This window comes from Geotrypetes seraphini, chromosome 4 (genome assembly GCF_902459505.1).
Source record: "Geotrypetes seraphini chromosome 4, aGeoSer1.1, whole genome shotgun sequence".
NCBI classification, from domain to species: Eukaryota; Metazoa; Chordata; class Amphibia; order Gymnophiona; family Dermophiidae; genus Geotrypetes; species Geotrypetes seraphini.
In genome coordinates this window covers 299,422,340-299,446,225 of record NC_047087.1, presented here as the reverse complement: position 1 = coordinate 299,446,225, position 23,886 = coordinate 299,422,340, and the positions used below count along the sequence as shown (strand labels likewise).

The window sequence follows — 23,886 nt, the reverse complement described above, 5'->3', positions numbered from 1 at the left end:
TTACCACCCTTTTGGTAAGGAAGTATTTCCTTGGGTTTCCTTATTACCTTCCTCTCTGCAAATTCATGTCTTTTGAAAGTCTTATTCCATGGGAAATCTTGCCTTCTTGTAACCTATTAATACATGATTGTATTTCCTCTATTTCCTCTTGTTCATTGAATATATTTTGCAGGAACTCAACCCTAACTTTTTCTCCACAAATATAAAACCATCTTCCATAGGACATACTTTTAGTCATGACCTCATTTTTAGACTCCTGAGGCAGGCCCATTTGGGGCCGAAACACGATCGTGTCGAGTCTTGTTACATAATAAAAGGCACTGAACACCAGAGTCTCCTTCGCTGTTTGTTCTCCACTTTCCAAGTATTGGGAAGTTGGCATCTCCTGTTTTCCTGGGACTAATTTTATAAAAGGCATTTTTATGCATGTAATTCAATATTTTACATACAGAAAAGCTGTGTAAAATTACCCCCTATAAGCCTAGTTTTGTTTTAGACCAATGTCTCTCAAACTGTGTGCCACAAAACGGTTCATAGACAACGGCGCGAAAGACAAAGGCGCACCCAGACAATTGAGCGCAGCGCGGAGGCACGCGCCGCTCAAAATTACTGTTTTTAGGGCTCCGACTGGGGGGGGCGTGGGGGGAACCCCCCACTTTACTTAATAGACATCGCGCCGGCATTATGGGGGGGGTTTGGGGAGTTGTAACATAAGAACATAAGAAGTTGCCTCCGCTGAGGCAGACCATAGGTCCATCCTGCTCAGCGGTCCGCTCCCGCGGCGGCCCATCAGGCCCATTGTCTGAGCAATGGTCTATACCTATCTATACCCCCCAATCCCTTTTTCTTCTAGGAATCTATCCAAACCTTCTTTGAAACCATTTAATGTTTTCTTGTCTACAACAGCCTCTGGAAGCGCGTTCCATGTGTCCACTACCCTCTGAGTGAAAAAGAACTTCCTAGCATTTGTTCTAAACCTATCCCCTTTCAATTTCTCCAAGTGCCCCCTTGTACTTGTGGTGCCCCTTAATTTAAAAAATCTGTCCCTGTCTACTTTTTCTATGCCCTTCAGGATCTTGAAGGTTTCTATCATGTCTCCTCTAAGTCTTCGCTTTTCCAGGGAGAAAAGTCCCAACTGCTTCAATCTGTCAGAATATGGGAGATTTTCCATTCCCTTTATCAGTTTGGTTGCTCTTCTTTGTACTCCCTCAAGTAACGCCATGTCTTTCTTGAGGTACGGCGACCAGTACTGGACACAGTACTCCAGATGCGGCCGTACCATTGCACGATACAGCGGCATGATGACTTCCTTCGTCCTGGTCGTAATACCCTTCTTAATGATACCCAGCATTCTGTTTGCTTTCCTAGAGGCTGTGGCGCATTGCGCCGATGCCTTCAGTGTTGCGTCTACCATCACTCCCAGGTCTCTCTCCAGGTTACTAACCCCTAGTGGTGTTCCCCCCATTTTGTATGTGAACATCGGGTTCTTTTTCCCCACGTGCATGACCTTGCATTTCCCCACGTTGAAGCTCATCTGCCACTTTTCGGCCCACTTTTCCAGCTGCGTTAGATCCTTTTGGAGATCTTCACAGTCTTCCTTGGTTTGAGCCCTGCTGTATAGTTTGGTGTCATCTGCAAATTTAATGACTTCACACTTAGTTCCCGCCTCTAGGTCATTTATGTAGATATTGAACAAGAGTGGTCCCAGCACCGACCCCTGCGGAACTCCGCTCGTGACCCCTTTCCAGTCTGAGTAGTGACCCTTTACGCCAACCCTCTGCTTCCTGTTTGCCAGCCAGTTTTTGATCCATCGGTGGACCTCCCCTTGTACCCCGTGGTTCCATATCTTTTTAAGCAGTCTCTCGTGTGGCACCTTGTCGAAGGCTTTTTGGAAGTCAAGGTAAATAATGTCTATAGATTCCCCTTTATCCACCTGGCTGTTCACTCCCTCAAAGAAGTACAATAAGTTTGTGAGGCATGACCTACCCTTACAGAAGCCATGTTGACTCGGTTTTAGCTGCCCATTTTTTTCGATGTGCTCATAGATGCTGTCTTTAATCAGTGCCTCCATCATCTTTCCCGGGACTGAGGTCAGGCTCACCGGCCTGTAGTTTCCCGGGTCCCCCCTTGCACCCTTCTTAAAGATGGGCGTGACATTTGCTATTTTCCAATCCTCCGGGATCTCTCCGGTTTTTAAGGATAGGTTGCATATCTGTCGAAGTGGTTCCGCTATTACGTCTTTTAGTTCCTTGAGTACCCTTGGGTGAATGCCATCCGGACCCGGCGATTTGTCGCTCTTTAGTCTGTCGATCTGCTTGAGTACATCCTCTTGGCTTACCTCTAAATCGACCAGCTTATCGTCTTGGTCTCCTATTACGATCTCCTCGGGTTCCGGAATGTTGGTTATATTCTCCATCGTGAAGACTGACGTGAAGAACTCATTTAACCTGTCAGCTATCTCTTTCTCTTCTTTTACAACTCCCTTTCTGTCTCCATCGTCCAATGGTCCCACTTCTTCTCTCGCCGGTTGCTTCCCCTTGACGTATCTGAAGAACGACTTGAAGTTTGTTGCTTCCTTTGCCAGTCTCTCTTCGTATTCTCTTTTTGCTTTTCTAACCACTCGGTGACACTCTTTCTGGTGTTCTTTGTGCCCTTTTTGGTTCTCCTCTGTTTGGTCTTTTTTCCATTTTCTGAACGATGCTTTCTTGTCGCTTATCGCCTTCTTTACTGCACTTGTTATCCACACTGGGTTTTTTGTTCTATTTTTTTTGCACCCTTTTCTGAACTTGGGGATGCATATGCTTTGTGCTTCGTGCACAGTCTCCTTGAATAAGGTCCAGGCCTTTTCTACGGATTCCGTCTTCCCTATGTTGCTTTTGAGCTTCTTTCCCACCATTTTTCTCATGGCATCATAATTTCCTTTTTTGAAGTTGAGTGCCGTCGTTGTGGTTCTTTTCCCCTTTGATGATCCAATTTCAAGCCTGCACTGGATCATGTTGTGATCGCTGTTACCTAGTGGGGGTAATACCGCCACCTCCTTTGCTGTCCCCCCTAGTCCGTTGAAGATTAGGTCAAGAGTGGCATCGCCCCTTGTTGGTTCCGTGACCAGCTGTTCCATGAAACAGTCCCTCGTGACTTCTATGAATTTTGTCTCTCTTGCGCAGTTTGAGTGCCCAATACTCCAGTCTATCCCAGGATGGTTGAAGTCCCCCATCACCACCACATTTCCGCTTCTGCATACCTGCTTCAGTTCAGCCTCCATCTCCTGGTCGATTTCTTCCGGTTGTCCAGGTGGGCGGTAGTACAGACCCAGTTTAATGTCTGCTCCTGCTCCTCCCTGTAGCTTAACCCATAGTGATTCCAGGCCATCCGCCCGTACTGTTGTTTCCGTTCTGGCTGATGGTATGGAGTCTTTTATGTACAGCGCTATTCCTCCACCCTTTTTATGTGTCCTGTCTCTCCTGTATAGTTTGTACCCTGGTATGGCCACATCCCATTGATTGTCCTCAGTCCACCACGTTTCTGTGACTCCAATTATGTCTAGGTCCTTATTGCTGGCTGTGATTTCCAGTTCTCCCATTTTGGCCCTCAGGCTCCTAGCATTTGTGTATAGGCAGTTTAAGACCCAGTTTTTTGTCCTCTCTCTTTGTTTCCCTTGTGCTTTGGTATTCCTGCAGTTTCCCTCATGGTTTGCCAGCCCCTGAGCTTCGTCCTCCTCCTGTTGTGTGTTTGTGACTTCCTCTGTCTGTTTCCCCTGCACCTCCTGCTCTCCTAATTCCCACTCAGTCCTGGGCTCTTTTTCACAATGACTTTGCCCCTCTGTTTCCTGTTGTTCTGTGTTGGTGCCGCTTACCTGGTCCATTTGTGCCCTCGATCCCTGCAATGCATCTTTATGTCCTTTTTCAACCCATACACCCTCAGACCCGAGTCCTCTTTTGCACTGTCCCAGTTCAGTACCTTTGTCAAGTACTGATGTCCGATGTGTCGAGGTCAGGTCGACTATCGGCTTTCCCCTTCTTCTCAGTTTAAAGCCAAGTCTATGACGTTCTGGACGTTGCGTGCCAGCATCCTCGTCCCAGCTGTGCTAAGGTGCAGTCCATCTCTTCTGTATAGCTTGTTCTTCCCCAAGAAGGTATTCCAGTTCCTAATAAAGTGGAAGCCCTCCTCCTCGCACCATCTCCTCAGCCAAAAGTTAATTGATTGTAGTTCGCTCTGTCTCTTTGTGTCCGCTCTCGGTACTGGCAGGATCTCTGAGAAGGCTATCTTCCTTGTCCTTAGTCTCAGTTTCCTCCCCAGGGTCCTGAACTGGTCAGTTAGTGTAGTCCTGTTGAAGTTTCTCCTGCTGATGTCGTTGGTTCCGATGTGGATCACTACTGCTGTCTCCTCCGTCTCGGCTCCCTCCAGGATCCTCTCGATATTGTTGATGATGTCTTTTGTTCTTGCCCCCGGGAGACATGTTACCAGTCTGTCCTCTCTCCCTCCGGCTATATGACTGTCTACTCCTCTCAGGATTGAGTCCCCGACCACGATAGCCGATCTCCCCTTCTTCAACTGTCTCTCTGGTCTCAGATCTGTGTCATATGTGTAGTCCGTTTGTCCTTCCTCTGGGCTCTGCTGTGTCTCCGCCCCTGGTCTCAGGTCTGTGTCATCTGCGCAGTTCGCTAGTCCTTTCTCCTGGCTCTGATGGATCTCCTCCTCCTCTGCCTGCCCAGGTCCTCCGCAAGGTCCTAGTTCCATGGTGTCTGGTGATTCCTGTCGTCCAACTGTCGATTCCCTCCACATTTTACTGTAAACTTAACTTTTTCCCTAAAAACAGGGAAAAAGTGAAGTTTTCAGTAAAATGTGGGGGGTTACAACCCCCCACAACGCCCCCACAACGCGGCGCGATGTCTATTAAGTAAAGTAGGGGGGTTCCCCCCCATGCCCCCCCGTCGGAGCCCTAAAAACAGTAATTTTGAGCGGCGCGCGCCTCTGCGCTGCGCTCAATTGTCTGGGCGCGCCTTTGTCCCGGTGCGCTTTTGACCTGACACCCCACAAAACAGTGGTGTGCCCCCAAGAGAGTCCAGATTTTATTTTTAACAAATTCCCGTCATAAGTATACACTAGAATAGATGACATGTATGTCGCGCACGCAAGTCTGTCAATGTTATGAGCGTCTGCGAGCGTAAGAATACAACCGCCCAGACACGCATCATTCTTTGACGCGATTGGTCCTTGAAAACTAACACCAAGTAATTTTAGTTTTATTTTTTATGCAGTAGTTATCCAAACTCGAGCAACAAAACAATCAAAGCTTTGTTACCATTTGGATCTTATCTTTGTGAACCTGGATTTTCAGCTCTGACAGAAATTAAAATCGAAAAAAAAGAGAACGCCTGCAGATGGTGGATGATGAAATGCATGTTTGCTTGTCGACTATCACGCCACGTTATGAGTTTATTTGCACTCAAAAAACAAGCACATCCATCGCGTTGATTAACAAATCTATTCTATCTACTTTAGTTTCACCGTTGTTACAATTACACATACACAGCTTAAAGAACTTTAAATAAATATCTCTCAAATTTAATTTTTTGTTGTTTTTGCAATTTGATTATTTCAAAAATAATGCACCACGAGAAACATAGTAACATAGTAGATAAGGGCAGATAAAGACCCGAATGGTCCATCCACTCTGCCCAACCTGATTCAATTTAAAAATTTTTTTATTTTTTCTTCTTTGCTATTTCTGGGCAAGAATCCAAAGCTCTACCCGATTCTGTGCTTGGGTTCCAACTGCCAAAATCTCCGTCAAAACCTACTCCAGCCCATCAATACCCTCCCAGCCATTGAAGCCCTCTCTAGCCTGTCCTCCCCCAAATGGCCATATACAGACCGTACAAATCTGCCCAGTACTGGCCTTAGTTCAATATTTACTATTATTTTCTGATTCTAGATCCTCTGTGTTCATCCCACGCTTCTTTGAACTCAGTCACAGTTTTACTCTCCACCACCTCTCTCGGGAGCGCATTCCAGGCATCCACCATCCTCTCCGTAAAGTAGAATTTCCTAACATTGCCTTTGAATCTACCACCCCTCAACCTCAAAATTATGTCCTCCATTTAGTGTACCACAAAAAACGTATACAGCCATTTAAAAAAACAAACAAACAAACAAAAAAAAACCCAAACTAAAACACGACATTCAAAAAAATAATAGCATCACTCAGGGTTTTGTGCATTTAAGTGTTGGCATTTACACATATTAAGTCAGATATGTTGTTACCTACATGTACTGCCTATATGTATAAATTCAAAATTTTATAAAACTGCACTTCCACGAGAAGGCAATTGTTGACTCGCTTCCAAATTGCAACTTTTGTGCTGTTTGAGATGCTTTTGAATACAAAAATGCTGAACACATTCCCCCCCCCCCAATCAGTTCTCTAAGCCCTGGGTGCAACTGAGCTGTTTGCAAACAGTTATGTCTCCGAACCTGTGATGTAGTGAGGTAGGGCACAGGGGCGGAGCACATCGAGCGCCAGCAAGGTTGCCAGCATCTCTCCTCTCCCACCCACCCCCATCCCCTGCGATGGGGGTTTCTCTTAAATTAACTTTCTCCCCCTCACTGGTTCTTCTTAGTCTTCTGTGCTTCACCGGCAGTGAGTAAGAACTCCTCCCCGCTGATCACACTGGCCCCCAAAGCCCTCCCTCTGACATAACTTCCTGGTTGTCAGGACTTTAAGAGGTATAGGAGAGTACGTTTAAGAGACCCTCCCCTCCCCATCTTTGGGGGGAGGGATGCTGGGTGCCAGATTTTCCTCGCTACGCCACTACTCGGAGCAGGTGTAAAGATAGGCAGGGACATGTTTTGAACTACACATATTTTTTTCCTTTACAAAACAGGGGACACTTCATGTACTTTAAGGCCCCCAAACCAAACCCAGAACGTACCTTCTAATAAAGAGGAAGGCATACTTACCTGGCAGGGGAGATTGGTCCATGATCCAGAAAGAGGAAGGCAACAGGCTCAGAAAAGGAAAGAGAAGAGAGATTTCTCCTGCTGTCGGTGTAATGAAAGCAGCCCAAGTGCATTTAAAGAAACATTTCTCTTCCTGTTAGACATGAGCTGCCTGTCTGTGGAAGAAGAGTAGCCTGAGCGCATTTAAGGAGACATTTATCCAGACTACTAAACTTCTGCTATCTGTTATTGGAATTAAAAGAGATTTAAGTGTCTTTAGAAGGACATTTACTTAGCTCCTTTGCTTGGGCTGTGTGTCTGCTCAGATATTGTGAGCAGAAAAATCACAATATGATTAAAGACATTTCCTTGGAGCCCCTTCAGGTACACAAGATAGTCTACCCCTGTTTGGAGAAGTACACTTGTTCCTCCGTATTCGCGCTTTCTGCGCTCGCGGTTTCGCTTATTTGCGATTTTTCGTATGCTGACTCCTCCCCCCCCCAAATTACATCATGAGTAAAGTTCCTTTTCTTTACTGTATCGATAAAAAAGTTAAGCACTAGGAATGAATCAAGGTTCCCTAGTGTGAACCTAGAATTATTATCCTTTATTTTCCTGATTTTATTGATGAAATATAGCATGTGCTCCCCATTAATGTGGGCTTAAAAGGAATTATGTATGTATATTTTGATTATGTATTGGTTTAATATGGTTTTTCCTTTGGAATTGTTGGATATTGTAAAGTATTCAAAATTATAAATAAAAAAAAAAATAAAAAAAGGTTAAGCACTTACCAACATTCACCCACAAAATCGCTGCTTCCCAGCTTCCCACCCTGAAAATCACTGAAAACCGTTGCTTGACTGCTGTCAGCGCCGAGAAGAGCAGCGGGAGGGAAGCGCGGGCCACTCGGGTTAAGTGACAGCGGGCTCAGGTCTCGCGAGAGGAGCGCCGGCGCCAAGAGCGACGGGAGGGAAGCACGGGCCACTCGGGGTAAGCGACAGCAGATTCAGGCTCGGTTCGGTTCTCCAATCCGCCAACGGTGACGCGGGCTCCCCTGTCCCTCACGCTGCCTCGTGCGGGAAAGGGCGGGGCTCAGGTCCTGGCTCCCTGCGTTGAGTGTCTGAAGCTCAGGTGGAGCCACGCTGGGAGGAGACGAAAGATCCGGGGAGCAGCTGAACCTCGCTTCTTCATTCATTAGCAGGGACCGGGGCGCCTGCAGCCAAACTTTGCATTGGGGAGAGACGGGGAAAAGTTACTCGCGGTTTCAATATTAAAAACGTTGACTGTTACAAAAAAAAAACCCCGCGAATAACAGTTAAAAAGTTATTCGCAGTTTTTCCATATTCGCGGCTATGTTCCGCCCGTATCCACCGCGGATATGGAGGGAGAAGTGTATGCCAAGATACTGAACACCTACCAGGGGTAGGGCTACCAGACGACCGGATTTCTCCGGACACGTCCTCCTTTTGGGGACATGTCTGGGGGTCCGGACGGCTTTCAAAACCTGGCAATTTGTCTGGGTTTTGAAAAGAAATCGTGTCGGGAGGGGGCATCTGCGCCTGTGCGAATGCAACACGGTGATCGCCACGCGCACAATTGCCCACCCCTAGTATATGCTAATGCCTAACTGCTGTGAGTTGGGTGCATGATTGCTAACATTCTGTAACCCAAATATGTAGGTATTAGACACACCCCTGACCCACCTATGCCCGTCACAGGTCCGCACCCCATGTGCGGCTGCAAGCACAAACTGTGCTGCTTTTCATTCTTCATTCCACCAGCAATGCATCTTTGCCCCTCTTCAAGGGGGCATGGGGTCTTTGGTTCATAGACAACGGCGCGAAAGACAAAAGCGCGCGCCGACAATTGAGCGCAGCGCGTGCCGCCGCGCCGCTCTAAATTACAGTTTTTAGGGGCTCCGATGGGGGGTTTTGTTGGGGAACCCCCCCAGTTTACTTAATAGACATCGCGCCGGCGTTATGGGGGGTTTGGGGGGTTGTAACCCTCCACATTTTACTGTAAACTGAACTTTTTCCCTAAAAACAGGGAAAAAGTGAAGTTTTCAGTAAAATGTAGGGGGGTTACAACCCCCCACAATGCCCCCACAACGCGGCGCGATGTCTATTGAGTAAACTGGGGGGGTTCCCCAACAAAACCCCCCGTCGGAGCGCTAAAAACAGTAATTTAGAGCGGCGCGCGCTGCGCTCAATTGTCTGGGCGCGCCTTTGTCCCGGCGCGCTTTTGACCTGACACCGGGGTCTTTAGGCTACTCTTGGTTTTCGACAACTCTCTTGGTACCCTGGAGTATTTCTATACTTGCTAATTTTATTAAGGGGCAGTTCAGTAAAACGTGCCCAAAAAAAATAGGCGGCACAATGCATGCCAAATGCCGGGTGATGAGCACCTTTCTATCACGAGATCTGGACGCCCAGATGCTGTTACAGAATTACAGAATGTCAGCTCAGACGCCAGGGATACTCAAAGTGGTCCACAGGCCACAGTCAGGTTTTCAGAATATCCGTAATGAATACACTTAGGTTTACTATACATCCGAGAAAACCCAAACATCCTCTTTTTTTGAGTACCGTCCGGGTGCCCGGAACTTTTTTGTGTTTTTTTTAAATGGGAGAGTCTGTCCAGGTTTAGCCAGTTCATAGACAATCCCGCGAAAGACAAAGGCGCGCGCCGACAACTGAGCGCAAGACGGAGGCGCGTGCCGAAGAAAATTAGTTTTTAGGGGCTCCGACGGGGGGTTTTGTTGGGGAGCATCCCCCCAGTTTACTTAATAGAGATCGCGCCGGCGTTATGGGGGATTTGGGGGGTTGTAACCGTCCACATTTTACTGTAAACTTAACTTTTTCCCTAAAAACAGGGAAAAAGTGAAGTTTTCAGTAAAATGTGGGGGGTTACAACCCCCCAAGCCCCCCACAACGCCCCCACAACGCGGCACGATCTCTATTAAGTAAAGTGGGGGGTTCCCCCCACACCCCCCCGTCAGAGCCCTAAAAACAGTAATTTTCTGCGGCGCGCATCTCCGCGCTGCGCTCAATTGTCTGAGCGCGCCTTTGTCCCGGCGCGCTTTTGACCTGACACCGGTTTAGCCAGCTCTCCCATCTCCCCCTAGAGAGCTGAATGGGAGCAACGGGAATCCCGCTGGGATCCCCCCAGGTTCACTTGCTCTCTTTAGGCCACCCGCAGCTTTCCTTCCTATATATGTAATGTAATGTAATGTAATGTAATTTATTTCTTATATACCGCTACATCCGTTAGGTTCTAAGCGGTTTACAGAAAATATACATTAAGATTAGAAATAAGAAAGGTACTTGAAAAATTCCCTTACTGTCCCGAAGGCTCACAATCTAACTAAAGTACCTGGAGGGTAATATACTGTCAGCAGCTGACTCAGAATCCTTCTGACGCATTATGTGTCAGAAAGAGGACTTTGCTCTGATGCAAAATGCAAAGGCTTCTGGTCAGCCGCCGTCAGCATTTGGGAAGGAACGCTTCCGACAGCCTGAAATTAGAAGATTACAAATTATCCAAAACACTTCCATCAAATTAATTATGGGGGCAAAAAAGTTTGATCATGTCACCCCGTTATTTCTAAATGCACATTGGCTCCCTGTGGCACACCGTATTCTTTATAAATTATCTTTACTCACCTTTAAATCATTTCTATACAAAACCCCATCATTTATTTACAAAGTTTTAATTCCATATTCCTCTCAAAAAACTTTAAGATCGAATGAACAACTTTTATTGGTTATTCCCACCCTTAAAATGATTAATACACAAAGGCAATACATTTTTACTGTTACAGCACCACAAACTTGGAACTCTCTCCCACTTTACTTACGACAGGAGAAAAATTTTGATAAATTTAAAAGCCAACTCAAGAGCTTTCTTTTTAAAGACGCTTTCAATATTTAATTGAAAAGCCAATTGCTCTTTATAGTTGTTGTCCATTTTGTTCAACTGTGTATTATACTCCTAATAAACTATTTTGTTTTCCCTTTCCCTTTGCATATTACCCTTAAATGTTCTTCCTTTTCTATCATAAAATGTATTTCATTCCCTTCTATCCTAGTGTTTCCTGTTGTAATTTGTCTATTTTTAAAAGATTTTATATTTTTTATTTATCTTTGTTTTTGTTTACCCTATATTAATATTTTATGTACATCGCTTAGTAACTGTGATAGGCGATTAATCAAATAATGAATAAACTTGAAACTTGAAGAGAAAGGCCTGTAAGGTCCGGAAAGATGCTGCTCAGGCTGGGAAGGGAGGGAAAGAGAGAATGTTTGGGCTTGGGTTGCGTGGAGCAGGAGGGAAAGAGAGATGGTGCACATGGGGAATGGAAGACAGAAAATTGTTGGACATGGTGTTGGAGATGAGGGAGAAATATTGGATGTTGTGATGGAGAAAGAAGGGTAGGAGAGATGGAAAGGGATGCAAGAGAGAGGAATGACATGGTGATGTTTTTGTTTATATACTGCTCTTTGCAACAGGCAGTGTGGTTTACAAAAAAATAAGAAAAAGAAAAGAACACCAATAATTAAAGAACAGAAGAGAAGAATTGAAAACCCAAAACAAGCAAACAAACAAAAAATAAAGTTTATTAGTTGCTGCAGGAACTAGTTCCCAAAAATTGAATATAGAGATAAAATTAAAATGATTAAAATTAAGGGAATGCCAATCTAAAAAGATAAGTCTTCAATGAAGACCTAAATTTAATATGCAAAAAAAGGCAGAGTTACGAGTTGACGTTAGCCTAACCCAGGGGTAGGCAATTCTGGTCCTCGAGAGCCGGAGCCAGGTCAGGTTTTCAGGATCTCCACAATGAATATGTATGAGATGGATTTGCATGCACTGCCTCTTTGAGATGCAAATCTATCTCATGCATATTTATTGTGGATATCCTGAAAACCTGACCTGGCTTCAGCTCTTGAGGACCAGAATTGCCTACCCCTGGCCTAACCAGATGAATTGAAGGTAGGGTTAATTGGTTTAAGCTTGATGAGTGTAGAGTATGAGTAGGTTTATACGGAAAAAGTAATGGAGGGAGAAATGCACCATGGCACTGGAGAGAGGTGATACAGGGATCTCAAAGTCCCTCCTTGAGGGCCGCAATCCAGTCGGGTTTTCAGGATTTCCCCAATGAATATGCATTGAAAGCAGTGCATACACATAGATCTCATGCATATTCATTGCGGAAATCCTGAAAACCCGACTGGATTGCGGCCCTCAAGGAGGGACTTTGAGACCCCTGTGATAGAAGGAGACATGTTGGGCATGGGGCTAGAGGGGAGGGACAAAATGTACTGCACATGGGCCAGGGGATGAGAGAGGGAGAAATGTTGGACGTGGGTGTAGAGGGGGTGAGAGATGCACCCTGGATCTCTCTCTCTCTCCCTCTCTTTTCTCACTCCCTTTGCATCAAGGGAGGGAATGAGAGAGAGAGAGATGGTGGACAATGAGAAGGAGACATGTTGTACATGGGGCAGAGGAGAGGAAAGAGAAAGAAATGTGCAGGAGTGGGAAGGGGAACAGAGGGAGATGGATCCAGGGTGAGAAGAGAGTAAAGATGCTGTACAGTGGGAGGGAGAGAACAGAGAGGGAGAAATGCTGGAACGTGGTGGAAGGAACCAATGGACGGCAACCACTTGAAGAAGAATTTGGAGAAGACAAGAAAGCAGAAAAAAAGAGAAACTGCAACCAACTTCATGGAAAAATAAATCTCAGACAGTAGAGGTTAAAAATAAAAAGGAATTTATTGACTGAAATACTTTAGGTTTGGGGTCGGGTGTGGGCAGGGTCAGGGTTGGGGGTCATATATTCTCTTTTATTGTCTTCACAAATATGGTAAACCTAAATACAGGAGAGACATTTGCACGCCTATCACCTCCATTTTGTGCAAATCTCTCTCATGCATATTCATTAGGGATATCCTGCACAACATAGCTTGCAGACCAGACTCACTGTTGCCATACCAACCTGACCTTCTCACTGTAGACATGACTATCTCCCTTACCTCTTCACACTGTTCAATCAACAGTTAAAGCTGGAAGAGGGACCTTGTGTCCAATTGCTATTTATTTTTGTATTGAGCCAGCAATGATTTGTCATCAATTCTTGTATGGAAACATTCCAGAATTGCTTAAAAATAATATACTTAGCTATACACCAAAAAGATCATTGCGCTCTGAAAATCTAGCTTTACTGAAGATGACTATGAAACCAAAGCCTCTTGGGACTGGTAAAGTGATTTTTTGTTGTGCAGGAATTAAGATATGGAACTCCCTGGTGGGTCAGACATGAAATTGCCGTGAAAAGGGCATGTTTAGAAAATTACTTAAGACGCAGTTATTTGTAGATGCCTTACTCTAGCAAAATATTTTCCTCTCTGTCAGAGTAGATGAACTACTCATGATCTTTATTATGCAAAGCTATGGTATTATTTTGAAGTCATGATTTCTGAGGATTGTTTGTATGTTTATTTTATCATGTTTTTGTTTTAACATTAAGTACCAACCCTTACCTGACCACTAACAATACCACTCCCCCCTCAGCCACTCTATTAGCAGAACACTTCCAAAATAAAATTACAAATGCAAGAGCTACCATGTGGGATCCCTTAGAGGGTTAAGCCAAGGGAACCTGCCACCAGGAGTGGGATCCCTAGGATAGTAGACTTGGGGGTGGGTCAGTAGAGTGGGCAGACCTGATGGGCTATGGCTCTTATCTGCCGTCATCTTCTATGTTTCTATGTTTCTAATGACAACTCTACCCCTCTTATCGAACTCTCAATTCTCCCGACAGATAGAGATTCAACTGCTGCAGACAGAATATGGTCTCAATTCCCCAACGTTCAATGGTCCAAATTCAACAAATACTACAAAAAAATACAGCCATGCATCCTGTGACCTCAACAACTGTCCACCATATCGCCTAAAAACATCCAGCACAAAATTCCGTGCTTTTCTTCTAAAATGGATACAAATCATGCTCATATGCGGCTACTACCCAACTAATCTCAGCGAAATCATCATCACCCCGATCATCAAAGACCCTAAAGGACCAATAGACCAAACATCCAACTACAGACCCATTGCCTCTATTCCACTCTATGTCAAAATAATAGGACTAGTTGCCAAATTCCTCACCAATTACCTAGAAAACCAAAACATACTCCATCCCGCACAATCTGGCTTCAGAACCAACTTTAGCACAGAAACACTACTAGGATCTCTCTTAGACACTGCCAGACAACATCTCAGCACAGGAAAAAAAATGATGCTCATACAACTAGACCTGACCGCTGCATTCGCCTTGGTAGACCATAGCATCCTACTACAAATCCTAGATACAATAGGTATGAGATGAATAACCTGAACATACTGGACTAACGTGTGTATGCTGGACATTGCAGACACTTTACCACATATTTTCCCACAGCCTAAAAACCAGCCTTCCTTTACAAGCTCACCAGATGGAACCTTGCTATCTGTGAACACATGTATCCTTTGAAATGCTAGCCCAGCTGGCCTTTGCTACAAAGTTCTTGTCTCCATTCCCTGCTGGGAGGATACTTCTCCAAGGTTCTGTGGCCATTGTTCATTTGTGCTGAGCTCTTATCAGTGCTGTATGACATCTGCAAGAGTACTTAACATATGCAAGGCACCCTGAAAAGCCATAAAACATTTATAACAAGCAACAACCCCTGCAGGATGAAGGGGGAGTAGAAACGTAGGAGCCTGGTACCAAGACAGAACTTCTAAACCGCAGGCTGGACATTTGCTGCTTGTCTCTGAAGCAAGCTATGGGAACCAGGCACAGCTGGGGTGCAGGAAGGTCACCTTTGCCAACTTTCTGCATATGACTACCTACAAGGTCACCATCCTGAAGATGTACAGGGTTGTAAAACCACAAATCAGCATCTGCAAGGTGATAAGGATTCCAGACATGGAGGAAGAAAGTTCACAAAGTGCCCTCTGTTTCTGCTCGGGCCCCCCTACTGGGGGGGAGTGAGAGAGGCGTGGACTGGGGGGGGGGAATAGTTAGGTATACATTTTTTTGGACCAATAGAGACGTACATGACCAGAGTTCAGGGATGTGTTTTGTTTTGGGGGTTTTTTGGACAGAGAAAGGATTTCTCTATATAAAAATCCCTGCATCACAGGTAAAACCAGAGAGATTCACTTGCGTATGCCAACGGGGATGTGCTAGCCCCCTGTTCAGCATATCAGTGTAAGCTCTACTCTCCATTGCATATTCTGAACTGACAATATAATATTTCTTTCTGCTATGTCTTTGCTGCTGTAATTTTGTAAGTCTTTATACTAACAATAAAAATATTGTCTGTTTTGGAAAATACAATGCCGTCTCGTAGTCATTCCAATGAGGTAAAATAAGCGGCATTACTTCAGGCATCACAGATAAAGTATACTCGTAGTTTGAAGGATTCCTAAAATCAAGAACCTATAGAGTAAAATCAGACAAAGAAAAATCTGAACCTTGGTAAAACCCCTGCGGAGTTCCCCAGGGATCCCCTCTATCTCCTACACTCTTCAACCTATATACAGCCTCCCTCAGCTCCCACTTGGACAAACAAGGCATAACCTCATACAGCTATGCAGATGACATTACCATTCTCATACCCTTCGATCAACCAAAACCCTCCATGACAGACACAATACACCAAACACTAAAATCAGTAGCAACCTGGATGAAAGATCACAAACTGAAATTGAACCCAGACAAAATTAAATTCATCCTCCTCGAAAACAACAAAATACCAACCATAACCAACATTGAAATCAACGCAATCAACTACCCCATACAATCCACTCTAAAATTACTAGGAATAACAATCGACAGATGCTGCACCATGCAACCGCAAATCAATAAAACAATACAAAAATCATTCTCAATCATGAGAAATTTAAGACAAGTTCGGAAATTCTTCAAAAAATCACAATTCCAGCTCATGGTACAGTCCCTAATACTAGGCCTATTAGACTACTGTAATTTCCTCTATCTCCCCTGCCCTGCAATAATAACAAAACAACTACAAACAATCTAAAACATAGCACTAAGACTCATCTACTCATTGAAGAAACATGACCACATTACAGAAGCATATCTCAAATCGCACTGGCTTCCAATCCCAGCAAGAATACAATTCAAATTCTACTGTCTACTATTTAAGACTTTATACGGAGACAGTCCAAACTACCTGAACAATCGCTTCATCCACAACACCTCAACCAGACATAGGAAAATTCACCCCCCATTCTCATACCCCCCAATTAAGGAGATCAAACAAAAAAAACTATATGATGGCCTACTAGCCACTCAAGCAGCCAAACTAGACAACCAAATCGCCAATCTACTGAAAACATCCCTAGACTACAAAATTTTTAGAAAAGAAATAGACCATACTATTCAAGAAATCCCTGAAAAAGAAATAACACCACAAGCATCAAATATCGCCTCTCACTAAAGCCAACTACCCTAAACAAATAACCATACTCATTTCTTACTCTCTTTGAAAATGACGAAATCTCTTTTTGGTTAGATCTTTTTGTAATACTTCCTTGATAATTCTTTTGTAATCCGTCTTGAACTGTAAGGTAATGGCGGAATAGAAATCCCTAATGTAATGTAGTGTATGTTGTGGGACAGGATCCTAGCTAGGCCTATTTTTTCTGTGACTGCTCCTTCTCTCTGGAATAGTATTCTGGATTACTTACGCAAAGAATCAACTCTTAATCAATTCAAGACAAAGCTAAAGACATTTCTGTTCATCGATGCCTTTGAGATTTAACTGCCCTTTTAAGGGCGACTTAGAATGATTTTATTTTTATTTACCCTCCTATTGTTTTTCCCTTAAATTGTTATCTTTTTTCTTTGAAATTGTAGTTCTTGCCTATTATCCTCTTGTTTCATTCTGTTATGGTTTTATGTCTCCAAAAGTCTGTCGCCCCCTGTCTTTTTAAATTTGTATTTTAACTACTGTTTTTCTTTTATGATTTTGTACATCGCCTAGACGGCTGATTGGGCGGTATAAGAAATTTTAATTAAACTTGAAACTCTGAATCCCTGTCCCCAGAGTTTGAATAAAGGCAGTGGAACACAGCTTTCGGTGCCTCCCACAGATTGCACACTGAGATTCCCTTGTTGAATAAGGCAAAATACTTTAATGGCAAACATAATCTAATCTAATCTTTGGTTTATATTCCGGGTCATCTCCCAGTGGAGCTCGGCTCACATATAATTAACACTAAGAGTACATAGCAGAAAACATAGAGGAGAAGGAAGAACTAATTAAAAACTAAAGTACATAAAAAAAGCATAAGAAAAATAACTATAATATTATCATTTTGTTGAGGCTGTAGTTAAACCATTTAAAAATTGTGAGAACAAAATTTTCAGGAATTTATGAAATAATTGCAGCTGGCCTAAAAGCCTAATGGACTCAGAAAGTTCATTCCAGATCTCTACAAACTTGAAAACAAAAGATTGACTGAGCTTCCCAGCACATTTAAAACATAAAACTCAAAACACAATGGCACGAGAACAAGAAACAAAAAGGCTTCTGTAAATTCCTATTGGAAAACCAAAATAGTTCTAACTCAGCACATGCAGTGCTCTAGACACAGTCCAGTCTTCAAAACCAAAAGTCCAAAACTTTTCCTTCTGGCCCCCACTCCTGGGCCTATCAAAACAGTGCATTAAACAGACACTTTTCCTTTGAAAAAACACACTCACTGGCTCTGGTTGTGGCCCTGTTGGGTAGAGCCAAAACCCCAACAGGCTGGGAGGAGATAGGCCTGTACACCTCAGATGTTGCTGCCCTCCCAAAAGACAGGCACTGGTTTTAATTCCTCACCCCCAAAGCACAACTCAGAGCAGCGCACAAGCTGCTTAAAAAATAAAACCAAAACCAAAATTCCAGCTACTGCTTCTATAGTTCTTTGGGGGTGGCTGGACACACCCCAGAATGTCCCCAGCACAACACTCTGGCAGGTTTTAAAACAAAACACCAAAACGCAAACTCCAATGAGGGAAAAAAAAGGAAAAATAACTGCTTGGCTTAGCCTACTCACAGTCCTTTTGTAGTTCTCCCCAGTCAGGCAAAGCATAGTCCTCTTGGAACTCCATGTCATAATCCTCAGGCTGAATTTCTGAGACTGGCATAGTATGGCTTATTTCCATCTCCCAATCCACCGAAGAACTGCCCTGTGCTGGCTCCGGTTCAGCTAGAAGGACAGGCCTCCTTCCCAGTTTACATTCATCTGCTTGTTCCATCTGTTCCCTCCCTCCCTCCCTGTCTGACGAGGAAAGCTCAGTAAATGAAAGCCTCGGCATCCAGCCACGCCCCCTCCCAGCAGGGACAGGCAAGATCTTAAAGGGCCCTGCACTCTCCATGTCAGCCTGAGCTTTGGACACTCTTAAAGGGGCGGGCTCCTTTCTAAAGCTGTGCCCAGGATCTCTAAACACTTCAGGATGTTTACTAGACCTAATAACAGGGTTTTTAATGGGGCTTTCAGGACCTCCTCCCTGTTTCTGGTGGGACTAGCAGGATTTCTGTCACAATGTAAATTATGTAAACCGTTTAGTTTTAAACGGCAGAGAAAATTTTAAAATAAAATAAACCCCAACACAGAACTCTATAATCATTCTTACGTTTTTCAGATTCTTTCCTTTCAGATTATGCTTGGAAATCCATCCATATGCAATGCAAACACATAAAAACTATTATCAGAGCACTTAAACACACTTCAGTCATTTGTGTATTTTTGCAAAATTTCCTAGAAATTCCAGATAGGCGAATGGCATATTACACAAAATTTAAAGCTAGTTGTTGATTTTCCACTAGTACATTTTAAAATGATGACATCTCCAAACCTGGCACATCTTAATGTGCTAGTATTCTATAATGGAATCTTGGCTCCGAGATGCTGTTGTAGAAATGATGCTAAGCACACAGCATTAGATCAGCTAAACCAGGGGTAGGCAATTCCAGGCCTCGAGAGCCGGAGCCAGGTCAGGTTTTCAGGATATCCACAATAAATATGCATGAGATAGATTTGCATCTCAAGGAGGCAGTGCATGCAAATCCATCTCATACATATATCATGGTGGAGACCCTGAAAGCCGGAGCCAGGTCAGGTTTTCGGGATATCCACAATAAATATGCATGAGATAGATTTGCATCTCAAGGAGGCAGTGCATGCAAATCCATCTCATACATATATCATGGTGGAGACCCTGAAAGCCGGAGCCAGGTCAGGTTTTCGGGATATCCACAATAAATATGCATGAGATAGATTTGCATCTCAAGGAGGCAGTGCATGCAAATCCATCTCATACATATTCATGGTGGAGATCCTGAAAACCTGACCTGGCTCCGGCTCTTGAGGATCGGAATTGCCTACCCCTGAGCTAAACTGAAGTGCCAGTAGTTTATTGAATTGCTCTGATAATCTCAGCTGCCATTTATAAGGACGGGCTGTGGCTCCCTAGTTGAGCTGCTGCTCCCCCCCCTCCCCTTCCAGAGGTTGTGAGATCAAATCCCAGTGCTGCTCCTTGTGATCCTGGACAAGTCACTTAGGGCTGCTTTTACAAAGGTGCGCTAGCATTTTTAGCGCACTCATCGGATTAGCGCCCACTGTAGCGCGCGCTACCTGAAAAACTACCACTTGCTCAAGAGAAGGCGTTAGCGGCTAGCATGCGTGGCAATTTAGCGCGTGCTATTCCGCGCATTAAGGCCCTAACGCACCTTTGTAAAAGGAGCCCTTAATCCTCAAGTATCAAAGACACAAAAAAGGCAGTATAAAAGTCCCCATTCCCTAGATGGGAAGGGGCTCATTTTCAAAAAAAAATAAAGATGTCCAAAAAGCAGCACTTGGACATCTTACTCACCATGACGTCCAAGTTTCAATTTACAAAACTAGCCCCAGGCTTTTTTTTTTTAAATCACTGGCCACGGTGGTTAAAACTCTGATGGGTCATTAGGGCATAGACAGGGGGTGGGTAAGCAGAGTGGGCAGACTTGATGGGCTGTAGTCCTTTTCTGCCGTCATCTTCTATGTTTCTATAACCATAAAGTTCTATGACATCACAATGCAGGTGTAAAGAGCCTTAGCCTATGGGAAGAGGAGATGCAAATGTTAAGAGCCTTAGCCAATAGGGAGAGGAGGAGAGAGTGGCTGCTGCAGACACCAGAAAGTATTTCTTCACAGAGAGAGTGGTTGATCATTGGAACAAGCTTCCAGTGCAGGTGATCGAGGCAGACAGCGTACCAGACTTTAAGAATAAATGGGATACCCATGTGGGATCCCTACGAGGGTCAAGATAAGGAAATTGGGTCATTAGGGCATAGACAGGGGGTGGGTAAGCAGAGTGGGCAGACTTGATGGTCTGTAGCTCTTTTCTGCCGTGATCTTCTATGTTTCTATGTTTCTATGATGCTCATAGAATTCCTATGAGCGTCGGAGTTTTTACTACCGCAGCAGGTGATAGAAAAAAGCCTAACGCGGCTTTATAAAAGGAGGGATAAGTTTTTAGATATTTTACAGGTTATTTACCCTCCAGAATGTCTAAATGTGATAGTCAAACATTTCCCAAGACAACCAAGACAGAACTTAGACATCCAGAGTTCTGTTTTAAAAGCATCTATGTGCCAAAAATGTACCCAAATTCACCAAGTGACCACTGTAACGACATGCATTGATTTTATTTTCCTTCAGAAAATGCATGTTATTACAAAATTTTTTTAGATAGGACCTTAGCATTCCAAGCAGGATTAATGAATTCATCTTTGAATCTTCTTACTATCAATTTTGAAAAGATCTTAAAATCCACTTATTTAACAATATAATATACATTAATAATTTTTATATTATCATATAGTTATAATGTACTTTTAATCTTTTTATCTATACAGTGGAACCTTGGTTTATGAGCATAATTCGTTCCAGAAGCATGCTCGTAAACAAATTTACTCATATATCAAAGCGAGTTTCCCCCCTAGAAAGTAAGGGAAACTCACTTGATTCATATTATTCGCGGTTTTTTAATATTCGCCCCTAACCCCCGCGAATATGAAGGGGGAAGCATAGTAGGCTTTGGGGGAGTTTAGGAGGCCTAACCAGAAGTTATAAGGGGGTTATGTGAAGTTCACGGCTCTGTTGGCATGTCTGTGCGTCCAGTCCATTACAATGCTTGTCCCTCCCTCATCCAAATGGTCTGGATTTGGACGTTTTGAACTTGGACGTTTTTACGATTGAAAATGGCAAAAAAAAAAAAAAAGGTTGGATATTCTAACGTTGGACATCCCAATGGCCAAGACGTTCAAATAGGTCATTTTCCAAAAAAAAAATGTGGCTGTCTAAGGATTTCGAAAGTGGATGTTTCGCACCTCAACTTTTGAACGTGTTGCAGGAAACATCCAAAGTCGGACTTAGATGTCCTATCAAAAATGCCCCTCAGTAAGCTTTTGGTGGGTGGATGGAGATATGTATTATTTAATATTTATCACTACTATACAACACTGCATACATTAAGAGACACTTTAAAAAGTACTGTATTAAAATTTTAAGTCTTACTTTTATTTCACATTTGCAAATCATTATTTTTTTTTTCTTTTTATACATCTTTATTGATTTTCAAGTAGTCACAGTGCATTACATATGAATCTGAACATATAACAAATCAAGAAAAGCACTTTGAACTTACAAATAATTGAAAGTAATATTTCCCCCCACCCCTTTACTTAATCAATAATAAAATGCAATTATTCTTCCCATAACCCATTCTTATTTAAAATAATACCCCATTCCCACCCCCCTCCCTCCCACCCTGGATGTCTAAGGAAATCAGACAAAAATAAAAGAGAAATGACAACTATACAGAAGTACCGTAATAAAAGATGCCAATGGGCCCCACACCAAGTTAAATACGTTACTATGCCCCAATATCTCGGCATTCATTTTTTCACATTTGTAGCTGGAGCATAAGTTCGCCCGCCAGAAAGGAAAGTCAAGTCGCTCATGGTTCTTCCAATTACGTGTTATCTGTATGGCTATTCCTGTCATAATTAAGAAAAGCCGGCATTTATCTACTGTTGCTCCTACATAACACTGTTTTCCCACTGCCTTAGCATTCTAATCTCTGTGACTTGTACCTCTGTTGTCATGTTTAATGTCATTGTATTTTATCGTTGCATTGTCTCAACGAGCGCATTGGAGTAGTCTGTCATTGAAACAATAAACCATTTCATTGTCTTAGTAGATATAGTAGAACTCATATAACCTGGTGAATAGGTTACTGAACTCAATGTAAGATGAATCACTGAGAATAAGACTTGCTGTCCAACTGCTTAATGCGATCTTGGACACATCACTATTAGGGGCATTTTCAAAGCACAAAAACATTCAAAATATCGTCTAAATCTTATATCTTGGCATCCCAAGTCCTCTAAATTTTCTTCGCACTTCTACCTCTAACCCTCTGTTGTAGTTCCTTCCTATTTCTTCTACTGTAAACCGCGTCGAGCTCTACGAACGTGGAGATGATGCGGTATACAAACCTAAGGATTAGATTAGATTAGATTAAATCAGCACTTGGACATTTTTCTCAGCATTTTAGATATTGTGCGGGACTTTTTCCCTCCAGGACATCTAACTCATAAAGGGACATGTTAGAAATGTGTTTTGGGTGGGATTTGGGCAGGCTTTGGGCTGGCTTAGATTTGGATGTTGTGCAGCGATAATCATACCTTTAGCAAGATGTCCTGGATGGAACGTTACTGTATATACTAGAATATAAACCAAGATTTGGGGGGCCATAAAAATGGCCCAAAAATGAGGGTCTCGGTTTATATTCAGGTCAGCACTGGCCTGCCCCCTCTCAAACCTGTTTGCAGGCCTCTGCCGGGGCTGCCATAAGACCTGTTGGACCAGCGGTGGCCGGGACAGGAGGGATCCCTCCCGCCTCCTGTCCCAGCCTGATTCTAATTATTTTTATCGCCCTCCCACCTCCCCCGCACACCATAAGTATTCCTGGTGGTCCAGTGGTGAATTGCGGCAGGAGCGACCTTCCTTTGCTCCTGCCCATGTAGAGCCACTAGCCGATTGACTGCCGTGAGATTTTGCAGTCCCGCGATTCACTGCTGGACCACCAGGGATACGTAAGGTACACAGGGGAGGCGGGAGGGAGATAAAAATAATTAGACTTAGCGGGAGGCAGGAGGGATCCCTCCTGTCCTGGCTACAGCTGGACCATCATGACAGCCCCAGTGGAGGCCTACAAGGCATCGGGAGGGAGGGGGGAAGGGTACAGAATCTGGGAGGGGGGATGAATGCAGAGCCTGGCAGAGCAGTGAGGGATGGGGAACAGGGTTTAGAGCCTGACAGGGCAGGGCAAGGCACTGCACTTGAATATTAGCACACATACACACACTGGTTCATATTTGAGTCAACCTTTTTTCCTCCTTTTTGGGGGGAGAAAAGGTTACCTATTCGGGTCAGTTTATATTCGAGTATATACGGTAGATGTTCTGAGCTAGACCTCTCTTAGCAAAAAGATACCCACACTAACAAAATGACCACTAAATGCATGAAGACATGAACCCTCACACTCCCCCAGTGATCAATGACCCCCTCCCACCCCTAAATATCTAGAACAGCAGCATCTGGTATAGGAAAGCCTAGTAGAACCCCACAAAAGTGTCTTAAATAGCCAGGTGGGCGGGCTACTGAGCCATAAGAGAGGAGGAGACAAGCCCATAAGCCACTCTAACCACAACATTTATGGTGGAAAGCATGAGCCCTCCGAAACCCTACTATACTGCCATACAGGTGCCACCTGCAGCCATAAGGGTTATTGGGGTGGCAGACAGGTAGGTCTAGTAGGTTTGGGGGGGGGAGAGATTTGGAA

General features: G+C 43.9%; 1 protein-coding gene across 2 annotated transcripts in view; it reads right to left on the bottom strand.

Annotated features, from left to right (window-relative positions):
• SORCS3 (sortilin related VPS10 domain containing receptor 3) overlaps positions 1–23,886 on the bottom strand; it is a 1,299,528-nt gene that overhangs the window by 1,097,075 nt on the left and 178,567 nt on the right. The window contains exon 1 of one of the 2 annotated variants that reach the window (XM_033941705.1): positions 18,051–18,264. The exons of the other annotated variant lie outside the window; for it this stretch is intronic. Coding sequence (XP_033797596.1) covers positions 18,051–18,110 — 60 coding nt within the window. The 5' untranslated portion in view covers positions 18,111–18,264. Of the gene's footprint in view, positions 1–18,050; positions 18,265–23,886 lie in introns of those variants that run through there. 2 annotated transcript variants of the gene reach the window in all.